The following is a 21338-nucleotide window of genomic DNA, read 5'->3' as shown; positions in this document are numbered from 1 at the left end:
TCAATTAATAATAATTAGTAATCCAATGATCTGTCACATTTAGAACGGCAAAAACACCAATATAATTTAGATTTTAGATTCCGAGCCCCATTTTTGATACTTAAACATATTTTCCATGATTTCTCTCAACACGACTATTCCCACCAGTTGATTTATGTATTATTTATTCTAATTCAATAAATAATTCATAGACGAGAGCCTATTTGTACAGAAGTTATTTACACATTATGAAATCTATGTTATAGTTCTCATTTGGTTTATGATGAGGATGATGAAGTATGAATATTTATATAATAGATTATACTATGATATTTTTAGTATACTATTAAATAGAAGTTGTTTACGTCTGTATTGAAACAGAAAAATATAGCGTATTTTTCGATTTTAATTTTTAAAAGTCAAATCATCATCATTTTATGGGTTAAACTGAATATAATAAGCGACATTTAAAGAAAATGAGATATTTAAATCCTAAATTATGATAATTTACAATTGTACCATTACATATTATGTACAATTTAATGATCATGATAATTTTCAACAAAATTTCAAGCTAGGAAGGAAGCTCAATAATTATAATCAACTTTTAAATAATCATATATTGGAATAAAGTATCCAATTACACATTTTTGCCTTTGGCATACAAGAATTTATTATATTTTTATTAATATTAATATGATGATTCCGTAATTAAAAACTAAAGTAAGCTGCTTTTTGAGTATTTCACCACGTCGCACAATTTCACCAAACTATTTACAAACAAAAAAAAATCTAGCAGTGATTTTACCTTTAATCATTATCAAGACGATAAACAAAGAAAAAAATTTGTATATTTATACAAATCTGAATGAGTTGATTGCGATAGCGAATATGCCTAACGCATGTAACGCACATATATGAGAAAATATATCGCAAATTATGAGTAATATACAATATGACTCTTGTAACTAAAGTGACTTGAAAAAAACAAGCTGCTCACGATTTTAAAATAAAGTAATTTGTAATAAAATGCGTCACTTTAGTTAGGAGTGAGCGTTGGATCCGCTTATACATAGTTGGATAAATTAATATCAAGTGGGGTCTCGGTTCTGTGTCCGCAGTCGCTCCAAATTTGATAAGAGCTCCCTGAAAATAAGAGAACATAATTATTATAAAATTAAATATTTTACAAGTTATTATATAAACATATTTTTAACAAAATTGAGAACACGACGCGGACGGTAAATGTTGGTTAAGATTGACCAAATTTTATAGCCCGATATAAGACGAAAGACCGACTATACAGAAACGTATGAAAAGACCGAAAACGCTCATTGAGTAAAAAAAGATAGCTCACAACGCGTTGTGGAAATGGTAAAATAGCCAGGAAGCAAAATTCGTGACTAATTATAAGGTTCCTAATGCGTTGTGGCAATGAAAATATGCCACAACGCGTTCTTTATTTATTTATTTATTTATTTCATTAAGGATCACCAACATGACATACACTGATACAGAGATAAAAGCATTAAAGTAATTACAATCGTAGACATAGTGCTGTCACAATTATAGGCAACCACCACTAACAAATACAACATTAAATCCAAATCTAAGACTTTCTGAACATTAATTCCTTTAATATAATACCGGTCACTCATACGCACGAATACACAAATACACAAGTGTAGGACGACATTTTCAAATAATTTTTCACTACACGAACAAACATTTGTATACACGATAGTAACACGACAGATAGGATTTTATTACTTGAAACAATTAACCATTCATACAAAATACAAATCCATCCATTTTGGAATGCGATTCAAACAAACAATACAAACTAAATTTATATTATAATAATTTATACCATAAACAAATAAAATAAAATAATTAATTAATGTTCAGAACATGTCGTGGCATTTTTTAATTGCCACAACGTGTTGTGCACTTTATCGCTGATTTAGCGATTTCAGACTTACATCGTAACATACAAACGTGAAACTTACCGTAGTGAGGTTTCTGTGATAGTAGACGCAGCTCGGAGTGTCCGGACCTCCTCTTGAGACGATGATAATTCCTCCTGAAAACAAATAAAAATCATTAAAATATAAAATAAGATATAAAATTATTAAATTATAATTTGTCAAGCTAAGAGGATATAAAATTCAAATTTGTATCTAACATGTTAAGACTTTTTAAAGTAATACCCAAAATAATATACAGAATATGCAATAAAAATATTAACAAAACCAACCTGAAGTCGTTTTATTTCATTCTTCAACTCTGCAACTGTAGAGTCTGTCTCATTGGGCCGAGCCTGTAAATATAGGGTATTGTTTTATTAAAATCTTGATATTTTTTCTGAAGTAGTATAACTGATAAATTATTATAAAGAACAACGACGCTCATTGAGCGAAAAAAAATAGCTCACAACACAAAAAAAGCCACAGTGCAAAATTCGTTGCGACTTTAATTCAAGGGCTAATGCAAATGTACCTTAACTATATGAGAGCAAACATTCATAACATACAAAAGTTTGCAGGCATGATGCAAGCAGTGGTAAACACATTAAAGTTAAGAATGGGTTGTGGCATCTCTTTCTCGCCACAACGCGTTGTGAGCGTTTTTATTAGTAGATAGGGAGGCGAAGAGGGGAATTTTCTGTAATACTCGAGCGTGGCAGTTTAAGATATGAGAGATACCTTAGACCTAATAGAAAAACCTTGTTAACTATTTAGCTCTATATGTAGTGACGCGCGCCTAGGATAGACGATCAGATTAGTAAAAAAAAATCGATAGTCTGAAATACTCGAGCGCGTCAGATTAAGATATTGGGGGTTGATTTTAGTGTTTTAAGACTAAATTTAACTAATCTGACCATAAGTCCTTGACGCCGCCGAGTTATAGGGTCGCGAACTTGTAAAAAAAAAAGTTAATCCGGCATTCTCGAGCGCGATTGTTTTTATTTTTATTTTGAAGAATATAATCTAAAACTTACTAAAAATACAAAATCTGCCGGTTTCCGCATGACCGGAAGTCTGGAGGAGCCACAAGCCATTTCTTCTTCCAAAAAACGCGTTGCAGCATATAAGTCGCGAACTTTACTTTTTCCAAAAAAATAAACAAAAAAGGTAATTTTATTTTACAAAAAAAGGTCTCTTTTCATTTTTGTCCAAAGTTAAAACTTTTTTTACTTGAAGCATTATAAAAATTCAAACTCCCGGTTTTTTGAGTATATCTCGAAAACTGAGGGTGTTAAGAAAAATTGATATGAAATAACGATGATTAAAAAAAAGAAACCCACAAACCTTTTTCGGTCAGATTAAGAGAACCCACCAAGATTTTTGTCAGATTAAGAAAATATGCTTTCAGGATACCGAGATGAACCTCCCCTATGAAAATCTGACGCGCTCGAGTATTTCAAAAGGACTTTTTTTTTCTGCATTTTCAAAAATTCATCGTAACTTATCGTCATGCCGTAATCGTCAGTTTTTTTTAAGGGGAGCTTCCTTGGGGCCTACTTAACACCCCTTCCGAAAATCTGACGCGCTCGAGTAAATTTTTTTTTTGTGCATTTTTGATGAATTTATAAGCCTAGCCCCACCACGCAAACCGGCAGATTAGTATACCGCTGTTATCAGAGGCCCTTGGAGCATACGTAGTATGAATATCTGACGCGCTCGAGAATGCCCAAGTAACTGTTTTTTTTTACATTTTTGAAAATCCGTACACGCCAAACCCACCGCTAAAATGGTTTTTACCATAGAAGCTTTTCTTTTCGAAATTATTTTATCTTTCGATTTTGATAAGTCTCGACGACGCCGTTGAATTACGCCATTTAGCTACCTCGCCTCCCTATCTATAGAGCAAATTTTAATTTTTAATTACACGAATTTACTTTATTGCTTTAATTATCTTTTACTTGTGGTCAACAACTACTATTTATCCCTGTTTGAACGGAATTTACACACTCATAACCAGACAATTCAAAAGATTTATACTTATCAACTATTTTATATTTATGCATAACAATATGTTATTGTACATCAAATATGTAACATTCTACATTCTCAGTGCCATCTCCAATTTTATAAAATAAACTTATCCACTCACCGCTACATCCAAGAGGTTATGTTCTCGGTGTACACCATCATCATTCAGTCTGACGTCACTCAGTTGCGTTCGCAGCGCCGTCTCAGCCAGTCTAACATCACTGAGCTGAGTTCTCAGCGCTGTTTCGGCGAGTCTGACGTCACTGAGTTGGTTTCTCAGCGCCGTCTCAGCGGCCCGTACAGTGCTGAGTTCAGCTCGTAATAAACGCAGGGCTTCCCTTCCTGAATTCAGTTCTTCTTCGGCGCGAAGCCGCCTATTGCGTTCCATAAATAGTTCCGACCTGAAAAAGATTGTATGATTAAGTAAGTATAAAACAAAAGAATTTTACGAGAGAATTTACTACAAAACAACAAATCAAGCAGTCAAATAAATATTCAGTTGTACTGTCATCACGTGATAAACAATAGAAATAACTTATCCTTACAAAAACACACAACTAAAGACCTATTAAAAAAGTAAAGTACATAATCAACATCATGCTTTCAGAGAGAAAAAAACAAACATTTTTTTAACATTTTACCACGCCCCCTACGCCTATGCCCCAGAACACACTATAATGCCTTTCTATGCACTATTACAAGTTATCTAGAACCTTACCTAGTCCGTTCCAACTCAACAAGTTGCTGTATCTGTTCATTCTGTGCTTGTGGCTCCGGCGACGTCCTACCTGGGTGCACTGGCAGGAAGTCTGGTAGTCGCATCGATTCTGCACCTGGAAAAGGAATAATTATAGTTTTTAGTTTTTATGTAAGATTACTTGAATATATAGACTTATTGCTTATCACTCTCTCTTTCATTATAATTGACTAGGTGCTCCACACAGGAAGATATTTTCAAAATATATGACAGATATTATCTGAATCTAAGCAAATATGCAGTAGCGTAGCTTATGCGGTTTTTTTTTTATACATAAAGATGATTTTGCTTGCTTGTTTGATTTGCTTGATGGCAGTGTGAATGCAGGACAAACAAAAAATATAATATAATTAAATATAATTCATTTTAAATTAATTCAATAGAATCTTGCAAGACATGCATAATGCATACTCATAGTTAATTTATGCCAATTTCAAGTTTTTGATATTGTATATGTGAATCGTTTGATATATCAAATCTTTTTTTTTATAAGGAAATGATCGTGCAGTTAAAAGACAGTCCCATATCTTTTTTAATTAGTTATTTTTGAAGTAAAACTTCTTGATGCGCGTTGAGAGTAAAATTTCAGGGTCGCGTCATGGCGATACGATTTTGGTATGTTCATATCAAGCCAAAGATGTAACACCTCTTGCATGTGTGCTCGGCACTCACTCTTTTTTTTCAACAATCCTTCATAATAATGATATTATAACATTGTTATTACATTGTTATTCATACACAAATAATTACATTGTTATTCATACACAAATAATTACATTGTTATTCATACTATGATTGAACTTGTATAAAATTATTTTGTTTCATGATTAGCAAATAAATGCAAACTGTAAATTAAAATATCAATACAAATAGGTCAAAATAAATAACCTCTCCTAGTTTATATGTACATATTATATATAATACATTTTCAGGAAATGTTTGCGACTTAATATGTAACATACTAGCTTTCCACCCGCGGCATCGCCCGCGAGTCTGTCTAAGAAAAACCCGCATAGTTCCCGTTCCCGTGGGATTTCCGGGATAAAACCTATCCTATGTCCTTTCTTGGGTATCAAAATATGTCTATACCAAATTTCATGCAAATTGGTTCAGTAGTTAAGGCGTGATTGAGTAATAGACAGACAGACAGAGTACTTTCACATTTATAATAACTATTATATTATATAGTATATAAAGTATAATATAGTATGGATTATATCTAATACATTTTCAGGAAATGTTAGCAACTTCATATTGCTTAGCAATACTTTTACGTAACAAGTATTTTGTAAGTACATTTGGAATAATTATTTTTCCTTTTTGTGGATTTGGAACTATAGAATTGAAAAAGATAAAGTATGGAAACATGATGAACATGAGATATATCCTACTCATCTATTTCTATACTTATATTATAAAGCTCAAGAGTTTGTTTGTTTGTTTGAACGCGCTCATCTCGGGAACTACTGGTCCGATTTGAAAAATTCTTTCGGTGTTCGATAGCTCATTTATCGAAGGCTATAGGCTATATATCATGACGCTACGGCCAACAGGTGTGAAGCCACGGGGGCGAAACCGCGCGGAGCAGCTAGTTAATTATAGAAGTGAAAATTTGTAGCGATGGATCAATGGGTTTGTTATTATTTCATACAAAAATTACAGAACAGATTTTGATGAAACCTTGATGATGATGATGACGATGCTTATGTAAGAAAATACAACATAATATTAAAGAGGTATAAAAATACTTGCTAAAATGCATGTGACAACCATTTAGGCATACCATAACCATTTATTAAAATAAGTTTTAAAGTAAATGGTTACAGGGCAGAGCGACAAAACTAAATAATATTGAATCTTTGAATATCTATATTTCTTCATGTGTTTATTACAGAATCCCCCTTATTTTAATTAATAATTTTGTGTACCTGTGCAAACAAAGTTATTAATTTAAACAAAAAATAATGCGAGCAAAGCCCTAAGCAAAAGCTACTAAATATATAATCAAAATTGCCAGTCAAATGGAAAGTTTGAATTATGAACAATTAGCATAGAAAATACGCAACATAGTTTGAATATGTATACAATGTACATGTTTATGTATATTTTGTTTTTCTGAGGTCAAGGTAGCAAATTTGTAGATGATTTTATGTTTGCTGCATATAATTATTGCTATATTGTTTTACCTTGATTTTACCCTACGATAATTGTCAAGTACTATTTAAATTTAAAAATGGGGATAAAAGTAACGATTTTATTAGTATTTTTTGTTTACTTTAGGATCAGTAGGCTTTCATTAAAATAATTTAAACAATTGCAAACAATTTAGTTTTAAATAATTTAGTTTTTCTTAGCTCTAGCCAAATTTGCTTTCCCAGCTTTTATTATCGTACTTCAGTATTTAAAATTTATAAGTAATCATGATAATATGAATCATTAAGTCTTTTATAAAACTGTACTGAGTTGAAATATAAATTTAAAATAAATTTCAGTTGTCTTTGATTGTATTTAAGTTTGATGGCAATTGGAAAAAATTGGTTATACATATTATTACCTATATAGTACAAAGTTATTGTAAAGATTGACTTAAATCTATAACGGCAATGACCATATTAGTTATGTAACACAGTATGAATCAGAAGTAAAGAAAAATAAGTCACTGAACAATTCTTAAAATAATAATTCAATTTGGTAAAAATTGTGATCTGTTCTAATAATTAGTTCTTTCCTCTTTTTTACATTTCTAAAATAATGTTATATAAATAAGTGGGTTGGCTTTAGTTAACTGCCGCACGAATTTGTTGGAAATATTTATATTGTTAGTTAAAGTTTGGCTAACGAAAGATTAGACTGGGTTTTTATTTCGAAAATTTATATGGCAACACTTATAATTACGTAATTGTCATTAAAACCTGAGTTGTTGATGTGTCAAAGTGAAAATGATTTCCGCGATTTTAGTGATTTCTAATTGAAAACGAGACGAAAACATTGAAATGCGACTTAAAAAAGGTTCTTTTTATTATGATTAGTAAATTTGAAAAGAAACAAGTTGAAAGAGATGTAGTTTTCAAAGAAAAATAAGAGTGTTTACGTGAAATATCTCAATGCATTGTTAAGTGTGACTTTGATATTTTGATACTATTCATTTTGATTGCATTGTTTAATATTTATTATTTTGCAGGTAACATGGATGATACCAATAGTCCAGTTATAAACTATTCAAGCAACAATAAAAAAAAATGAATGATCTGTTTCGTTCAAAATGTTTACAGACACAAAATCAGTATCTTGACGAGATTTCTTCTATGACCGGATCATGTTATTCGTGTTGAAGATAGTATAAAAAACGAAATGTAATAACTGCAGAAATGGGTTCATAATAAGAGTCAGAGATAATGATAGTGATTCTTACTATTCACTCGCGGTTGAATTTTTACATTTAATATGATTATATTGATTAAACAAACTTCAATTGTATTTTTATTGTGTTTTTTCTTGCTTTCATTCGGTGTTCTTTTTTGTCTATCTGAATCAGTTAACTGTACTAAGTACATTACATAAAACAATATTATAAAGATGAAGAGTTTGTTGTTTTTTTTTGCTCGTAAGAGAAAATAATAAATAAAAGTATTAAAATTAGATTTCCAACTATAACCTAAGTTGCCATATGTTGATTTTTTGAATTTGCCGCCTTTTTCCAGTCTCATCTTTCGATAGCCAGACAATAGCTAGGTAATGTAAGATTGTAATTCCAAAATATTATCGTTAGGAAACTTGTAGTTTTTTAGTTATTAATTTTTAAAGTTAATAATTTTTTGTGCGAAAAAAGCGCATTTATCCGTTTTGTTGTGCAAAAAAAGCGGACCAAGACGTTCCATTTCACTGTACTGTGACTTTACGCAGAGGCCGGCGAGTGCCGAAAGCGACTTTAGGGCGATTCCCACTCAAACAAAAAAAAAATCTACGTAAGTAGGTTAAAAAACTATTAAACTTTTATTTTTAATATCCAAATAGGTAGCGAGGAGCGAAGCGACGAGCGTGTTAGGTTAACCCCTGAACTGCCGCACGAGCCGAGCGAGCGAAGCGAGCGTGCCGCGGCAGCGGCCGGCGAGTGCCAGAAGCGACTTTAGGGCGATTCCCACTCAAACAAAAAATAAATCTACGTAGGTTAAAAAACTATTAAACTTTTAATTTTAATATCCAAATAGGTAGCGAGGAGCGAAGCGACGAGCGTGTTAGGTTAACTCTTGAACTGCCGCCAGAAGCGACTTTAGGGCGATTCCCACTCAAATAAAAAAAACTACGTAGGTTTACACAACTTGTTTGTATTTTATTTATGTATCGTAATTTTTTTGTTATTATCGTCTAATGCTTAGTTAAAATAATTTTACACCAATTCCATACATTTTGAGGTTAGAATAGGAAAATTGATTTTTCTCCAAAACTATTGGTTTCCTAACTTTCCTCTTTTGGGGGGAGGGTCCCCCCCTCCTCCTCCCCCCTCCCCTCCCACAAAAAACCTATAATACGTGCGGCAGTTAACTAAAGAAACCCCAAATAAGTTATAGTACAAGAACATTCGCTTTGAACAACAACACTTACCAGCATTAGGTGGAAGGTCCAGTGGGAAATTATTCCTTGGTGAGACATTCCTCCTGTCAGCAGGATTCACAGACTCTGTGAGATCCAAGTTAAGGTGCACTAAGTCCAAAGGTGGAGGAGCTGCTTCCGCTCCCACGGGGAGGTCCAGCGGGATGCTGCGGTTCGACGGACCCGACTCGGCAGACGTGGACGCAGCACCCAGATAAGCATCATAGTCATAATTCCTATTGCCACCATAGCTATTCTTGTTTCGCCTACCAAGCGATGAAGAAGAACCAGCATTGTAATTCGAATTGGTATACGTAAAATCTGGTAAATTGTCAAGATCCACTGATATAGGTCCGTTCGAGTTTAAATACGCTTGCTCCACTAAAATATGATCTTGAACAAAGTCAGGCAGGGATGGCATGCCCAAAGGCTCGGATGCCAAGTTCGGCCGGTGGAAGAACGGCCCGTCTGAACTATCCGCGTAATAATTATGCTTAGATTCGGATTCTTCAACTACACTAAAAGGAATCTCTACGGAACTACTAGAAGACGCGTCCTCACTACTACGATGTATCACAAGGTCGTTTTTCTTTTCTTTGGCTTTATTTTCGTTGGAGCGATTCTTGTCACGTCTTGAATCACTATGAATGTCTATTTTGTCTAGTCTAGTTGGCGAATGCTGCACTGTGTTCGCGTAAACCTTCGGTCTTGCGCCGGTGTTCTCGTATGTTGAATTGCCCGGTAACGAGAGATCCCGCTTCAGGAAGTGTCGAAACGAAAAAGGGTTATCCTCCTTGCGCATCGCTCCCGTTTCTGAAAAAATAAAGCATGCTAGCTCAAGAATGCCTTTATATATAGACGAACAAAAAACAACTCCGCAAAACACTCACTTGATGATGAACAACTCGGCTCTGTTGGCGATTTATGACCATTTTCCTTGGTATCATATTTAGCCTCTTCGATACCTAGATCAGGCTTTGATGTACTGGGCTGGTTACCGTCATTGGTTTCCGAATTATTTGAATTTTGAGGCGATTTTTTGTCCGAAACACCATCTTCGTCCTCCGCCATGATAACGAAAATGACATTTCAAAATTTCGTTCGAGAATCAAACGTCAAACTTCATACAGGACAAATTAAAAAACAATATGCGTTGTTAAAATTACTAAACGAAAACCCCACGGTTATTATTATAATTATAATAAAATATTGTTGTTGATGATGTTCTTGTGCAAAGTAATCTGTAATTTTTTACATTAATATGAGATAAATATATTTCACATGCAATAAATTTTACAGTTTCGAATTTATTCAGTACTAGGTTTCCGTCCGCGGCTTCACCCGCGCAGTCAAAGGAAACCCCGCATAGTTCCCGTTCCCGTGGGATTTCCGGGATTGCGTAATTTTCCCGGGATAAAAAGTAGCCTATGTCCTTTCAACATATCTCCATACCAAATTTCATGAAAATTGATTCAGTAGTTTAGGCGTGATTGAGTAACAGACAGACAGACAGAGTTACTTTCGCATTTATAATATTAAGTATGGATTGTAAGTTACAACCTCGGTCCTTATGGCTTTCCTCTTCTCTGAACTCTTAAGTCGGTTTGATAGTGTTTGCTAAATAACGATTTAAATAAATTTCTAAAGTTATAAAAAAAAAAAAAAATTGAGTTACTAAAATTTTAGTGTATGTTATTTTTTTATGCGAGTATCCTTTATGGGTATCCCGAGAGATTTTTCATATTATTATATTATCATTTGAGAATGTTCTTATTACATCTTCCTTAATTTGGTCAGTAAATTTAGAAGCTCATTTAGAAATTAGAAGCTTCTGATCACACCGTTCTACATTTCTAAACCCGTTCGTTGGTTGTAAAACACTCATAATTTTCACATAAAGCATTAAGTTGGTTTAATGCTCTAAGAATTTTCATGACTTACCATAATAGGCTTTTGATTTAGTTTCTAGTTAGTAATATTAACCCATTGAGCCCTGAACGGCCCGATCTGACCACGACACAATAGATCTATTGTGTCTGTGATTCCGGGGGCTGAGTTATTACGTGCAAATTATGTAATAAATAAAAGCCATCAAAATATTAACATTCATTTATTTTGATTAAACATAGGTTTTTGAACATAACAGTGGGTAGTTAAAACAACACAAAATAAATTCGTTTACAATAAATGCACATATAATTTTATAGTTAAAGTATTATTACAAAATATAGAATAGGTACATTCCTTATAAGACTGAGCATATTATTTTTAGCTTTTTAAGCATCACACATTGCTTATTATTAAGTAATAATTATTATAGTACACATTTAAGGATAAAATGTTATTTAGAATTATTATTCAGGAGAATAGACAATATTTGAAGTATATGAACTTATGGAATTAAATGTATTATGCAAGAAGCTTATATCTAATACACTGGAGATTGCACTATGAACGTTGACTTGTCACGGGAAGGTATGACCTTGAATGACGCCTGGCTGTTCCTTCATCCCTTTCACACCAACTTGCCAAGTTAAGTGTGAAAGGGACAAAAAAACAACCAGGCGTCATTCAAGGTCATACCTTCCCGTGACAAGTCAACGTTCATAGTGCAATCTCCAGTGAATTAGATATAAGCTTCTTGGTACTATGAAATTTGGTTGAAGTAATATTGTTACACTACAATACGTGATTCGTGTCTTTACTGAAATAATGTTCATTTTTGAATGCATACTCTATGGTGTATTTAATTCGCAATACTTATATCTGTGCTGAAATTATCTCCTTATATTTTGTATAATCCGGGCCATAGATTATTTACTAAATTATTATTACACATCCTAATGAACATGTAAAATCTGCTTGAACTTTTGTGAAACTAAAATTACAGTAATTAGTTTGTTTTATTTAAAATATTAGTTTCGAAAATAATTTTGGCACATATACTCCAAAAATAAATAAATTGATATTTGGCTAAAATAATACGAATAAATATCATGTAATTTTTTCTATGGTTTGAAGATAAATACAAAATCTCAGTATGGCACAGGTCGATGTTTCTGGTCATTGTTTTGAAAGATTATGTTATTATCATAATATTTTTACAGCAGACTTATTTTCTCAAAAAAAAAAATACTTATGACAATCAGTTGGATAAAAAGGGAAGATCAAAATTAATTTTAAGGCATACGTGATAGTGGAATACATAGAGGTTCCGTACAAAATTATTTTCCTAACATGAAAAATTAGTATTTAATCTAGAACTGAATGAACAAAAAATATATATATAATTTTAATATAATGACAAGTCTAACATACGCGTACGGAACCTTACAAAATAAGAAAATATCAGTCTTTGGGATACATAAAGGTAGAAACAATTTTACTTATAATAATACATATGAATATCAAAATTATACTTTAACGTTATATACATATAGTTCATATTGCACTAATTAATTTAATTGAAGAATACATGCGTCAACAATGTACATCTTACCCACACTATCTCCTAAATTAAAATAATTATGGGTATATTTTTGAATATCCATTCATCATCGCTTTATACCACAGAATCAGACATCTTAATATATATAAATCTCGTGTCACAATGTTTGTCCTCAATGGACTCCTAAACCACTTAACCGATTATAATAAAATTTGCACACCATTCGATCCAACTTGAGAGATAGGATAGTTTAAATCTCAAATCGTTTTAGAGGAAGCGGGCGAAGCCGCGGGCGGTAAGCTAGTAATCTCAAAAGAAGTAAATAAAACAATTATTTTAACACAACTTTCAATTAAATCAAAGTAAAAAGTTAATCATTTTTTTAATAAATTAATGTAAAATTTTAATTTCGTGTCTAAATAAAAACTAGCAACACTTAACATTGGTAAAAATGTTGCAAATTGCAATATACCTAATAACAAATACTTGATGATAGGAAGTTTTACTTATGTTATGTATAAATTAAATACATACCTAATACATTGGGTGTGAAAACAGTATGGCGTCAGGCGTTCTTCCAAATATCTTTATTTCGTTTTCCATGTTTATTTCAAAAACACTAATATAAAATCGAATTATGAAAAAATAATATTTGAAATCAGACCGCGCTTTCAACCACCACAATATTAAGTATATATATTTACACAATTTATTTTATGCTATCTAACTCTAAGCATTATATTTTATTACCAAATCTATTGTAATAAACGCACATACAGAACAATTTCTCGATAAATATTTTCACTCTGCCGACAGTACCTATGTTTTTTTTATTGGAATACCCATAGATATTTTGGCGCCAATCACGACATAGAGTAGACATAGAGTAATAAACTTTTTTAAATATATTACCTACTTGGTTATACATATTTTATAATGATGTCTTATTTTTTAATGTTATATACAGTCACGGTCAAAAGAGGTTTTATTTTAATTTAGCCGATACAAAAAAAAAAAAAACTTTCACGAAAACGTATAATATAGTAAAATAAAAACGCTAATATTATCGTGACAAACTAAGAACCCTGGTCCCTTTCAACAGACTTTGTACGTTATATCACATTTTTTATAAAAAATATCGAAATTAACTAAAACGAAATGATTTCTAAAAATTTTTGAGACGAAACATAATGAAATGGATAAGTGCTGCAACAATACAATATTTTTTCAAATATAGTAAATCAATTAAACAAAATAATTTATTTAATCTCTATATCTCGCTACCCTACACTCCAGAAAAATTTCTAATTCTGCCTCTTTTGACTATGACAAATTTTGGCAACAATATTAATACTACTCGTCGTACAATTTTCGAAAATATCACTAATTTGTTTTTATCTTTAACAGTACATTATTACTGATTATTACCCATTTATATACATACAAATATTTCATACACGTCACGGCCATAAAGGAAAAGAATACAGATTAAAAAAAATACAGCTCACTCAGATTTGTCAAGGATTTTATCGTGACGAAGACTCGATTGCAGATAAGAATACTTTTCGAGATAAAGAGATAATACACAGAAGTATGTAATAATCTTATCAAACATGTGACAGTTATGCATTATTTTTAGAAACCGCCAAAAAACAACGATTACTACGTCAGGCAAAGGCTTTGATTGATACAGCCAAGTCAATCAATTCAGTTGATTTTTCTATACTCATAGGACACGGGCTATAAAAACAATAAGGTAACGCTTGAATTTATTTTACCTACTGCTATAGTTTTTATACTAGTCCTTGGACTAAATATGTCGCGATTCTATATTTTAATTTAACCTTTTACATTTTAGTGATCCGATTAGAGGCGATAAGCTGATAACGTTGTTTAATCTTTAGGCCCGATACAATTTACATTATTCACATAACACTTTACTATCTACCGGTGATCGCTTCTCGGTACTCAAGTTTATCGTTTTCATGTTTTTGGTATCATACCTATTACAGGTATCTATATGTTATTAATAATTGGTCATCTTATCTAGGTCCGGTTTGAAGGCAAAGCAAATTCAAAAAATGTTAGTAAAAAGTAGAAGTTAGCATAAATACGTCCTAAACTTAGATACAGATGGGTTATTAATTAATGACTTATTGCATTTAGAGACATTACCTAAATGATAACTCAAATCATTTGTTACATTATGAAACTATTTAGATAAGCATTTCTTTAAACACGGTACCATTTCTGAACGCACGATGGAAAACTAATAAAAAATATTAAAACGAATCAATAAGAAAATGTTATCTGTAACAATTTAAAAGTAATAACTCGAGCTTCGTAAAACCTTTCTTCAGTATATTACGGTATACACATATTCATGTGGCGTCGCACCGTTTGCTTTGGAACAATTCCAACATATAAATACATAAAAAATATTTCTGAAATCAAACAACACGAGACACATAACGACTGTGGTTAACGAACTCGCTGAATTCAATTGTTGGAATTCTTTTGTTTTTTAGGAGAATCAGGAAAAATCTTGTGTTTGACTTACGCAATTATTATGGACGTGACATCTAAACAGTTTTCATTGTAAATTATTTTGCAGATACTTTCAATTTTAATACTATTTATATCAACACGCATAGTTCTATACCATTATTTTAGTTATTTTGAAAATATATATGTTACAGTCAAAACCCTGAACCAGTCAATAACGTTATTGACCGGTAAAATCAGTTAATAAGGATATTGACTAAGGGCGTCGGTTAATATCCTTATTAACTGATTTTATCTGATTAAACCAGTTAATAACGTTATTGACTAAGGGCATCGGTCAATATCCTTATTAACCGATTTTAAGTCGAGACATCTAGTCAATATAGGTTTTAACCGACGTGCCCAGTCAAAACTCATAAAAAGTTAAGGACGTTAGTGAAATTATACTAGAAAATCATTTAAAAAGGTTCATAAAACTTTTTAAAGTGCAATATTTAAGAGTTTTATGTTTTATTAATTAATTCGGGGTATTGTTTGTAAACTGCAACCGCGCGAGAATACGTGCCCCAAAATATTTTTGAAGATGGCAATTGTGTTTAATAACAACTAGGTTTCCGCCCGCAGCTTCGCCCGTGCAGTCAAAGAAAAACCGCATAGTTCCCGTTCCCGTGGGATTTCCGAATTGCGTTAGTTTCTGATTTGATGGAGTGACCTGCAGGTGTACTTCGAAGACTGCTACTGGATCTAATAGACGAGTAGAGCTAGGAATGCCGAGTTTGGGCTCGTTTTGTTAGTTATGTCACGACCTTACCTCCGGACTTGATGGAGTGACCTGCAGGTGTACTTCGAAGACTGCTACTGGAACTATTATACGAGTAGAGCTAGGTGTGCCGAGTTTGGGCTCGTTTTGTTAGTTATGTTGAGACCTATTATCTCCGGACTAGATGGAGTGACCTGCAGGTGTACTTCGAAGACTGCTACTGGAACTAATAGACTAGTAGAGCTAGGTGTGCCGAGTTTGGGCTCGTTTTGTTAGTTATGTCGAGACCTTACCTCCGGACTTGATGGAATGACCTGCAGGTGTACTTCGAAGACTGCTACTGGAACTATTATACGAGTAGAGCTAGGTGTGCCGAGTTTAGGCTCGTTTTGTTAGTACCTGCTGGTCATTTTCTAGTATAATTTCACTAACGTCCTTAACTTTTTATGAGTTTTGACTGGGCACGTCGGTTAAAACCTATATTGACTAGATGTCTCGACTTAAAATCGGTTAATAAGGATATTGACCGATGCCCTTAGTCAATAACGTTATTAACTGGTTTAATCAGATAAAATCAGTTAATAAGGATAATAACCGACGCCCTTAGTCAATAACCTTATTAACTGATTTTACCGGTCAATAACGTTATTGACTGGTTCAGGGTTTTGACTGTAACATATATAAGAATAGACAACCTGTTACAATATTATGTTGTTAGTCGTTTTAAAGAAAATAACAATTCGCCGCATAACAAAATAATCTTGCATACATAAAAAAAATTGTCTATGGTATCCACACATCGACTCCTTTGTTCACGCATATACGTCACGTATGTACATGCGTTTGCGGCGCGCGTACATTTGTAAACATTTTGTTGGTGGACATTTTTCGGTACGCGAAAACAATTTCTGAAGGAATGTAAACTAATATTGTGTTAATATTCATCAAATGATAGGGAAAAAACGAAACTGGTATTCAACAGCATTCACTACTATCAAAAAACTTTATGATCAATGAGAGGACAAATTAAATAATTTCCTCTGTCATTAACACAAAGGAACCACCACAAGGTTTGCTTTTCAGTTTGCTTTAGAAAATTGTCAACTTTACAGCTTTGTTGTCATTTTAAAGTTAAAACCAATTTCATCTCGAATAGGCCACCCATACTTTTTATCTATAGTCCATCTTCATACAAAATCAGTGACTAGCCAGATTATATTTACAAATTCCCAGATACATTATTGGAATATTACTCAATGATAAAACTGAAATATTATTCAACATAGAGAATACGATAAAACATTTACAAGTGGATACATAGCATAACAATCGATGTTCTTCAGATAAGAATATTCAAATGTTCCAAAGGAGAATGGCGAAACTGGGCCTAACTGTTACAGAAATCATAATATATTTAAAATTCATTATGTTATTTTTAGTAATTCTTGGTAAAATATTTACTTCTGATTCTATGGGAAAACAAATCTTTGAAAAAAAAGATAATGTGTTCACTACCGGCATTGTTATTTAGATTTCTATGACTACCGGTCTTATCAAGCAGAGATTGTCAGTGTTGTCAGGAGTAAAAAAGTCGAATATATCGATTACGAATACGAATGAATGTCTATATTTTATTTTTAATTTTATTGAATTCAAATGCTTTATAAATCAGAAGCAAAACTTAACTTATTTTTAACACATATCTTAATTTATTTAGATCATTCTATAAAATATAAACATGTTTTACTTAATCTATACATATAATAAATCTGTAGAAGGGTCAATTCTGTACATTGAAAATATTGAAAAAATAAATAGCAGGGGGTGTTACTGGATCGATACCAAACCCAAATATGTGATTAAAAAAATTTTTGTCTGTCTGTCTGTCTGTCTGTCTGTCTGTCTGTCTGTCTGTCTGTCTGTCTGTATGTGAAGACATCACGTGAAAACTACCGGTTCGATTTCGATGAAACTTGGTATAATTATACCTTATTATCCTGGGCGTAAAATAGGATACTTTTTATCCTGGAAAAATACGTAGAAAAAAAATTAATCTCAATTTTTCAGTTATCCATAGACATTGTTCTGTAGTAGGTACCGCGAACACACGTTGCGTATTATTATAGACCTAGCCGTATTTGGGTCCCATAGATATTTATAAGATGTCATTGTCCGAGTTACTCAAAATGGAGAAATAAACCATCCACGCAAAGACCGACATCCGCGCGGACGGAGTCGCGGGCGGAAGCTAGTCAATAATAATTTTAACATTTTTATTTAGGTAGCTGGCCATTAATAAAATGTCAAATTATTAATCATAATTGTGTCAGTTATGAGTGATTTGTTTATGTTTGTTGTTTGACATTTGAGTGAAGTTTTAGGCCCTTCTCCCATTACGATACGCATAGGCGATTCAAGTATCCTGCAAGTCTCGGAGACTAGTCGCCGCGGAGTATCTCACATACATTTTTATGTAGGCTCGCACACTACGCTACTGGTATCCTACACGTCCGCGACTAGTATAAGCACTACTCACCGTGTCGGTCGCTTTTGCATCGCGTCTCGACTCTCGCGCGTATCTCTTCGTTAGAAAGATAAAAATATCTAATCATCATGTTGTAGTTCTCGTTCGGCTACAAAAACTCTACAATTTATGTTTCTTTCAATATATGGATGAATCCAGTACTTCTTACTCTTACGTTGGCGTCTTCTATTTCTATAAAAAAGAAAAACTGCAAGAGCTTCTTCGTCACTGGAATTGCTGATTGCTCGACATAACGACGTAACTGTTGCAATAAATACCTAAATGAATTATTATTATTATAACGTCGGTCCACAAAAACGAGGCACAATAATTATGAATTTAGTCATTTTTCAGTCGCATAATATGCGAGCATCGGGTAGCCAGCAAATATCTAAGTACCTAGTATTCTACGCGAGTATCGTATTCTAGAAGTATCGTACCTAATGGCAGAAGGGCCTTAGTAACGTTATATTCAAAATTGATCTTAATCAATATCGCAATATCTCTGCTATCCCATAGAAAAGATCTTTAATTATTATATTCATAGAGTCTGTATATTTTTATCTATTTAATCACCCATAAATCATCAGTGTAACGATCAGGCCCAGAGTCCTATGGGAGTTTGCCATTCTCCTTTACGATTTTATTGACCCGTTGTGTCAGCCGTATTCGATGGAATAATTTATATAGCTAATATTTTCGTTTCGCTTAATTATTTTTCTTTTTAATTATTTTTATTTTTCTATGCAGAATTATTTTCAAACACAACAACCGTATTTCTACTTTCAATGTTAATTTTATATATATATGTATATAATTTTATATATAGTGAATGTTGTTTGAATTGGGCCGAATTTGATAGCAATAACCAAGAATATAATTTATTTAGAGGGGTAAATATTATATTTTGTTGTATAATATTATATTTTAGTGGCAATTAAGTCTTCGTCTAAAATTCCACACAAATACCAAGATTTTAAACCTTAAAACTGAGACAATATATTGCATTCTTACTTGCAACTCATACGACAAACAAAAATTGCACTCACACATCATAACACATTTGACAGCTGACCAGCAGAACAGCCAAAACTTAAAAAAAACTAAACGTCAAAAGTGACAGCTGTCATCCGTGCTCCAGCGTTCTCCCGCCACAGACTAAACATAATATCACAGTTCACACATATGTCTCTATCGGGGCGAAGCACCCCGGGGCGCGTCCCTAGCTGTCGGCGCTCTCCACCTCTGAGGTGTGGGCCGTGGGCTAGCTGGACGAGCTGCTGGTCGTCGACAGCGTGTCCCTGCCGAGCTCGGCCGCCATGATGGCGATCGTGAGCTCCTTGCGCGCCTTTTGCACCACCCACACCATGAGCGTGATACCGATTAGTATCTGAAAATTGTAAGGATATCATGTTAGTTTTAAAACCTAAATAATTATTTTTATATTGCGTTCAAAGTTGTTTATTTTACTTTACTTGCGTAAAATTAATCAAATAAAGGTCCATACTACTTCAACTATTACTCTCCTTAAAAATATCTTGTGATGATCTATAAAAAAGCTTGTGCAAACAACTTTCTGGTCGGAAATAACAATTTAAATGCAATTAAAACATTTAATTTTATTCAATAAAAATAATTATTAGTCACCACATTATCCATACTATCCATACTAATATTATAAATGCGAAAGTAACTCTGTCTGTCTGTCTGTTACTCAATCACGCCTTAACTACTGAACCAATTTGCATGAAATTTGGTACAGAGATATTTTGATACCTGAGAAAGGACATAGGCTACTTTTTTCCCCGGGAAATAGGATAGATTTTATCCCGGAAATCCCACGGGAACGGGAACTATGCGGGTTTTTCTTTGACTGCGCGGGCAAAGTTGCGGGTGGAAAGCTAGTTTTAAATAAAATACCTCCTAACAACTACATATACTTAACATTAAATTTTTATTAATCACACTGACATGGACATAGAAACATCTAGATTAATTGATTACGCATTACAATTATAAAGCAATATTTTTTAATTACGAAATCATATAGCAGTTATCTTAATCCGTCAATCATCAGTGCAAAATGCAAATCGGTAACAATATCATCAGGGCACGACTGATAAGAGTTATCAGTTCATACGAAAATATATCAAAAATGCGCATTGAAGGATACGCTATTTGTGCTACAAGACGATAACAACAATGTTAATCAGATTAATATTAAGTGATTTAATAACTCAGGCCCTGGAACCACAGACACAATAGAAAATCTATTGTGTCATGGACCGATCGGGCCGCTTGGGGCTCACCGCTCAATGGGTTAAAATGAAAATTGATTAAATTACTAAGAATTCCAAGTCATGTACTAAAAAATCATGATGAAATACAGTCAAAAGATAGTCTATGTCGTTAATTTTATTCCTTTGAAAGGATGTTAAAAATTACTTATCACATTCACACCCTTTTTATCATTTTTTGATGTTTTGCGTTGACATTCCTACAAAAATATCAACCATGCTCTATGACTATTCTTTCTACCACCTTTCTACATATTTCCACACTCCACCTGCCAGTGTTTAATTAATGGTGTACCAGCTTGTGAATGAGGACTTCCTAAAACTCCATAATATTATGGTATTCAAATTGTCATGCTCTTTAATAAAAGAGCAAGGAAACAAGGAAATTATAGCCTTCGGTTGACAACTGCGAAAGGAGATTTGCCATGTCCGCTATAATTTCTTAAATAAACAAAAGTTTTAGTCTAATTGTAAAATCACAAT

General features: G+C 32.9%; 2 protein-coding genes and 1 long non-coding RNA gene across 3 annotated transcripts in view; 1 reads left to right on the top strand and 2 right to left on the bottom strand.

Annotated features, from left to right (window-relative positions):
* Positions 1-399: 399 nt before the first annotated feature.
* On the bottom strand, positions 400-10397 carry LOC123694163. The gene is made up of 7 exons (XM_045639499.1): positions 10212-10397; positions 9334-10134; positions 4693-4807; positions 4096-4375; positions 2237-2299; positions 1989-2062; positions 400-1125 (listed from the first exon to the last, which is right to left on the bottom strand). The coding sequence occupies exons 1-7, from the start codon at positions 10390-10392 to the stop codon at positions 1071-1073; spliced, it is 1569 nt and encodes a 522-aa protein (XP_045495455.1). The 5' UTR covers positions 10393-10397; the 3' UTR covers positions 400-1070.
* LOC123694164 lies at positions 7560-8312 on the top strand. The gene is made up of 2 exons (XR_006751777.1): positions 7560-7740; positions 7913-8312. It is a non-coding gene; the product is annotated as an uncharacterized LOC123694164 (long non-coding RNA).
* Positions 10398-19466: 9069 nt separating the features above from the next.
* Positions 19467-21338, bottom strand: part of LOC123694162 (transmembrane protein 64) — a 28376-nt gene continuing 26504 nt past the window's right edge. Inside the window, exon 3 of the mRNA XM_045639498.1 lies at positions 19467-19948. Within this exon, the coding sequence (XP_045495454.1) occupies positions 19823-19948 (126 nt within the window). The 3' untranslated portion in view covers positions 19467-19822. The remainder of the gene's footprint in view (positions 19949-21338) is intronic.

Source organism: Colias croceus, chromosome 9 (genome assembly GCF_905220415.1).
Source record: "Colias croceus chromosome 9, ilColCroc2.1".
In the NCBI taxonomy this organism is placed as follows: domain Eukaryota; kingdom Metazoa; phylum Arthropoda; class Insecta; order Lepidoptera; family Pieridae; genus Colias; species Colias croceus.
Note: the sequence above shows the minus strand (reverse complement) of the source record. Positions and strands in the feature narration are given on the sequence as shown.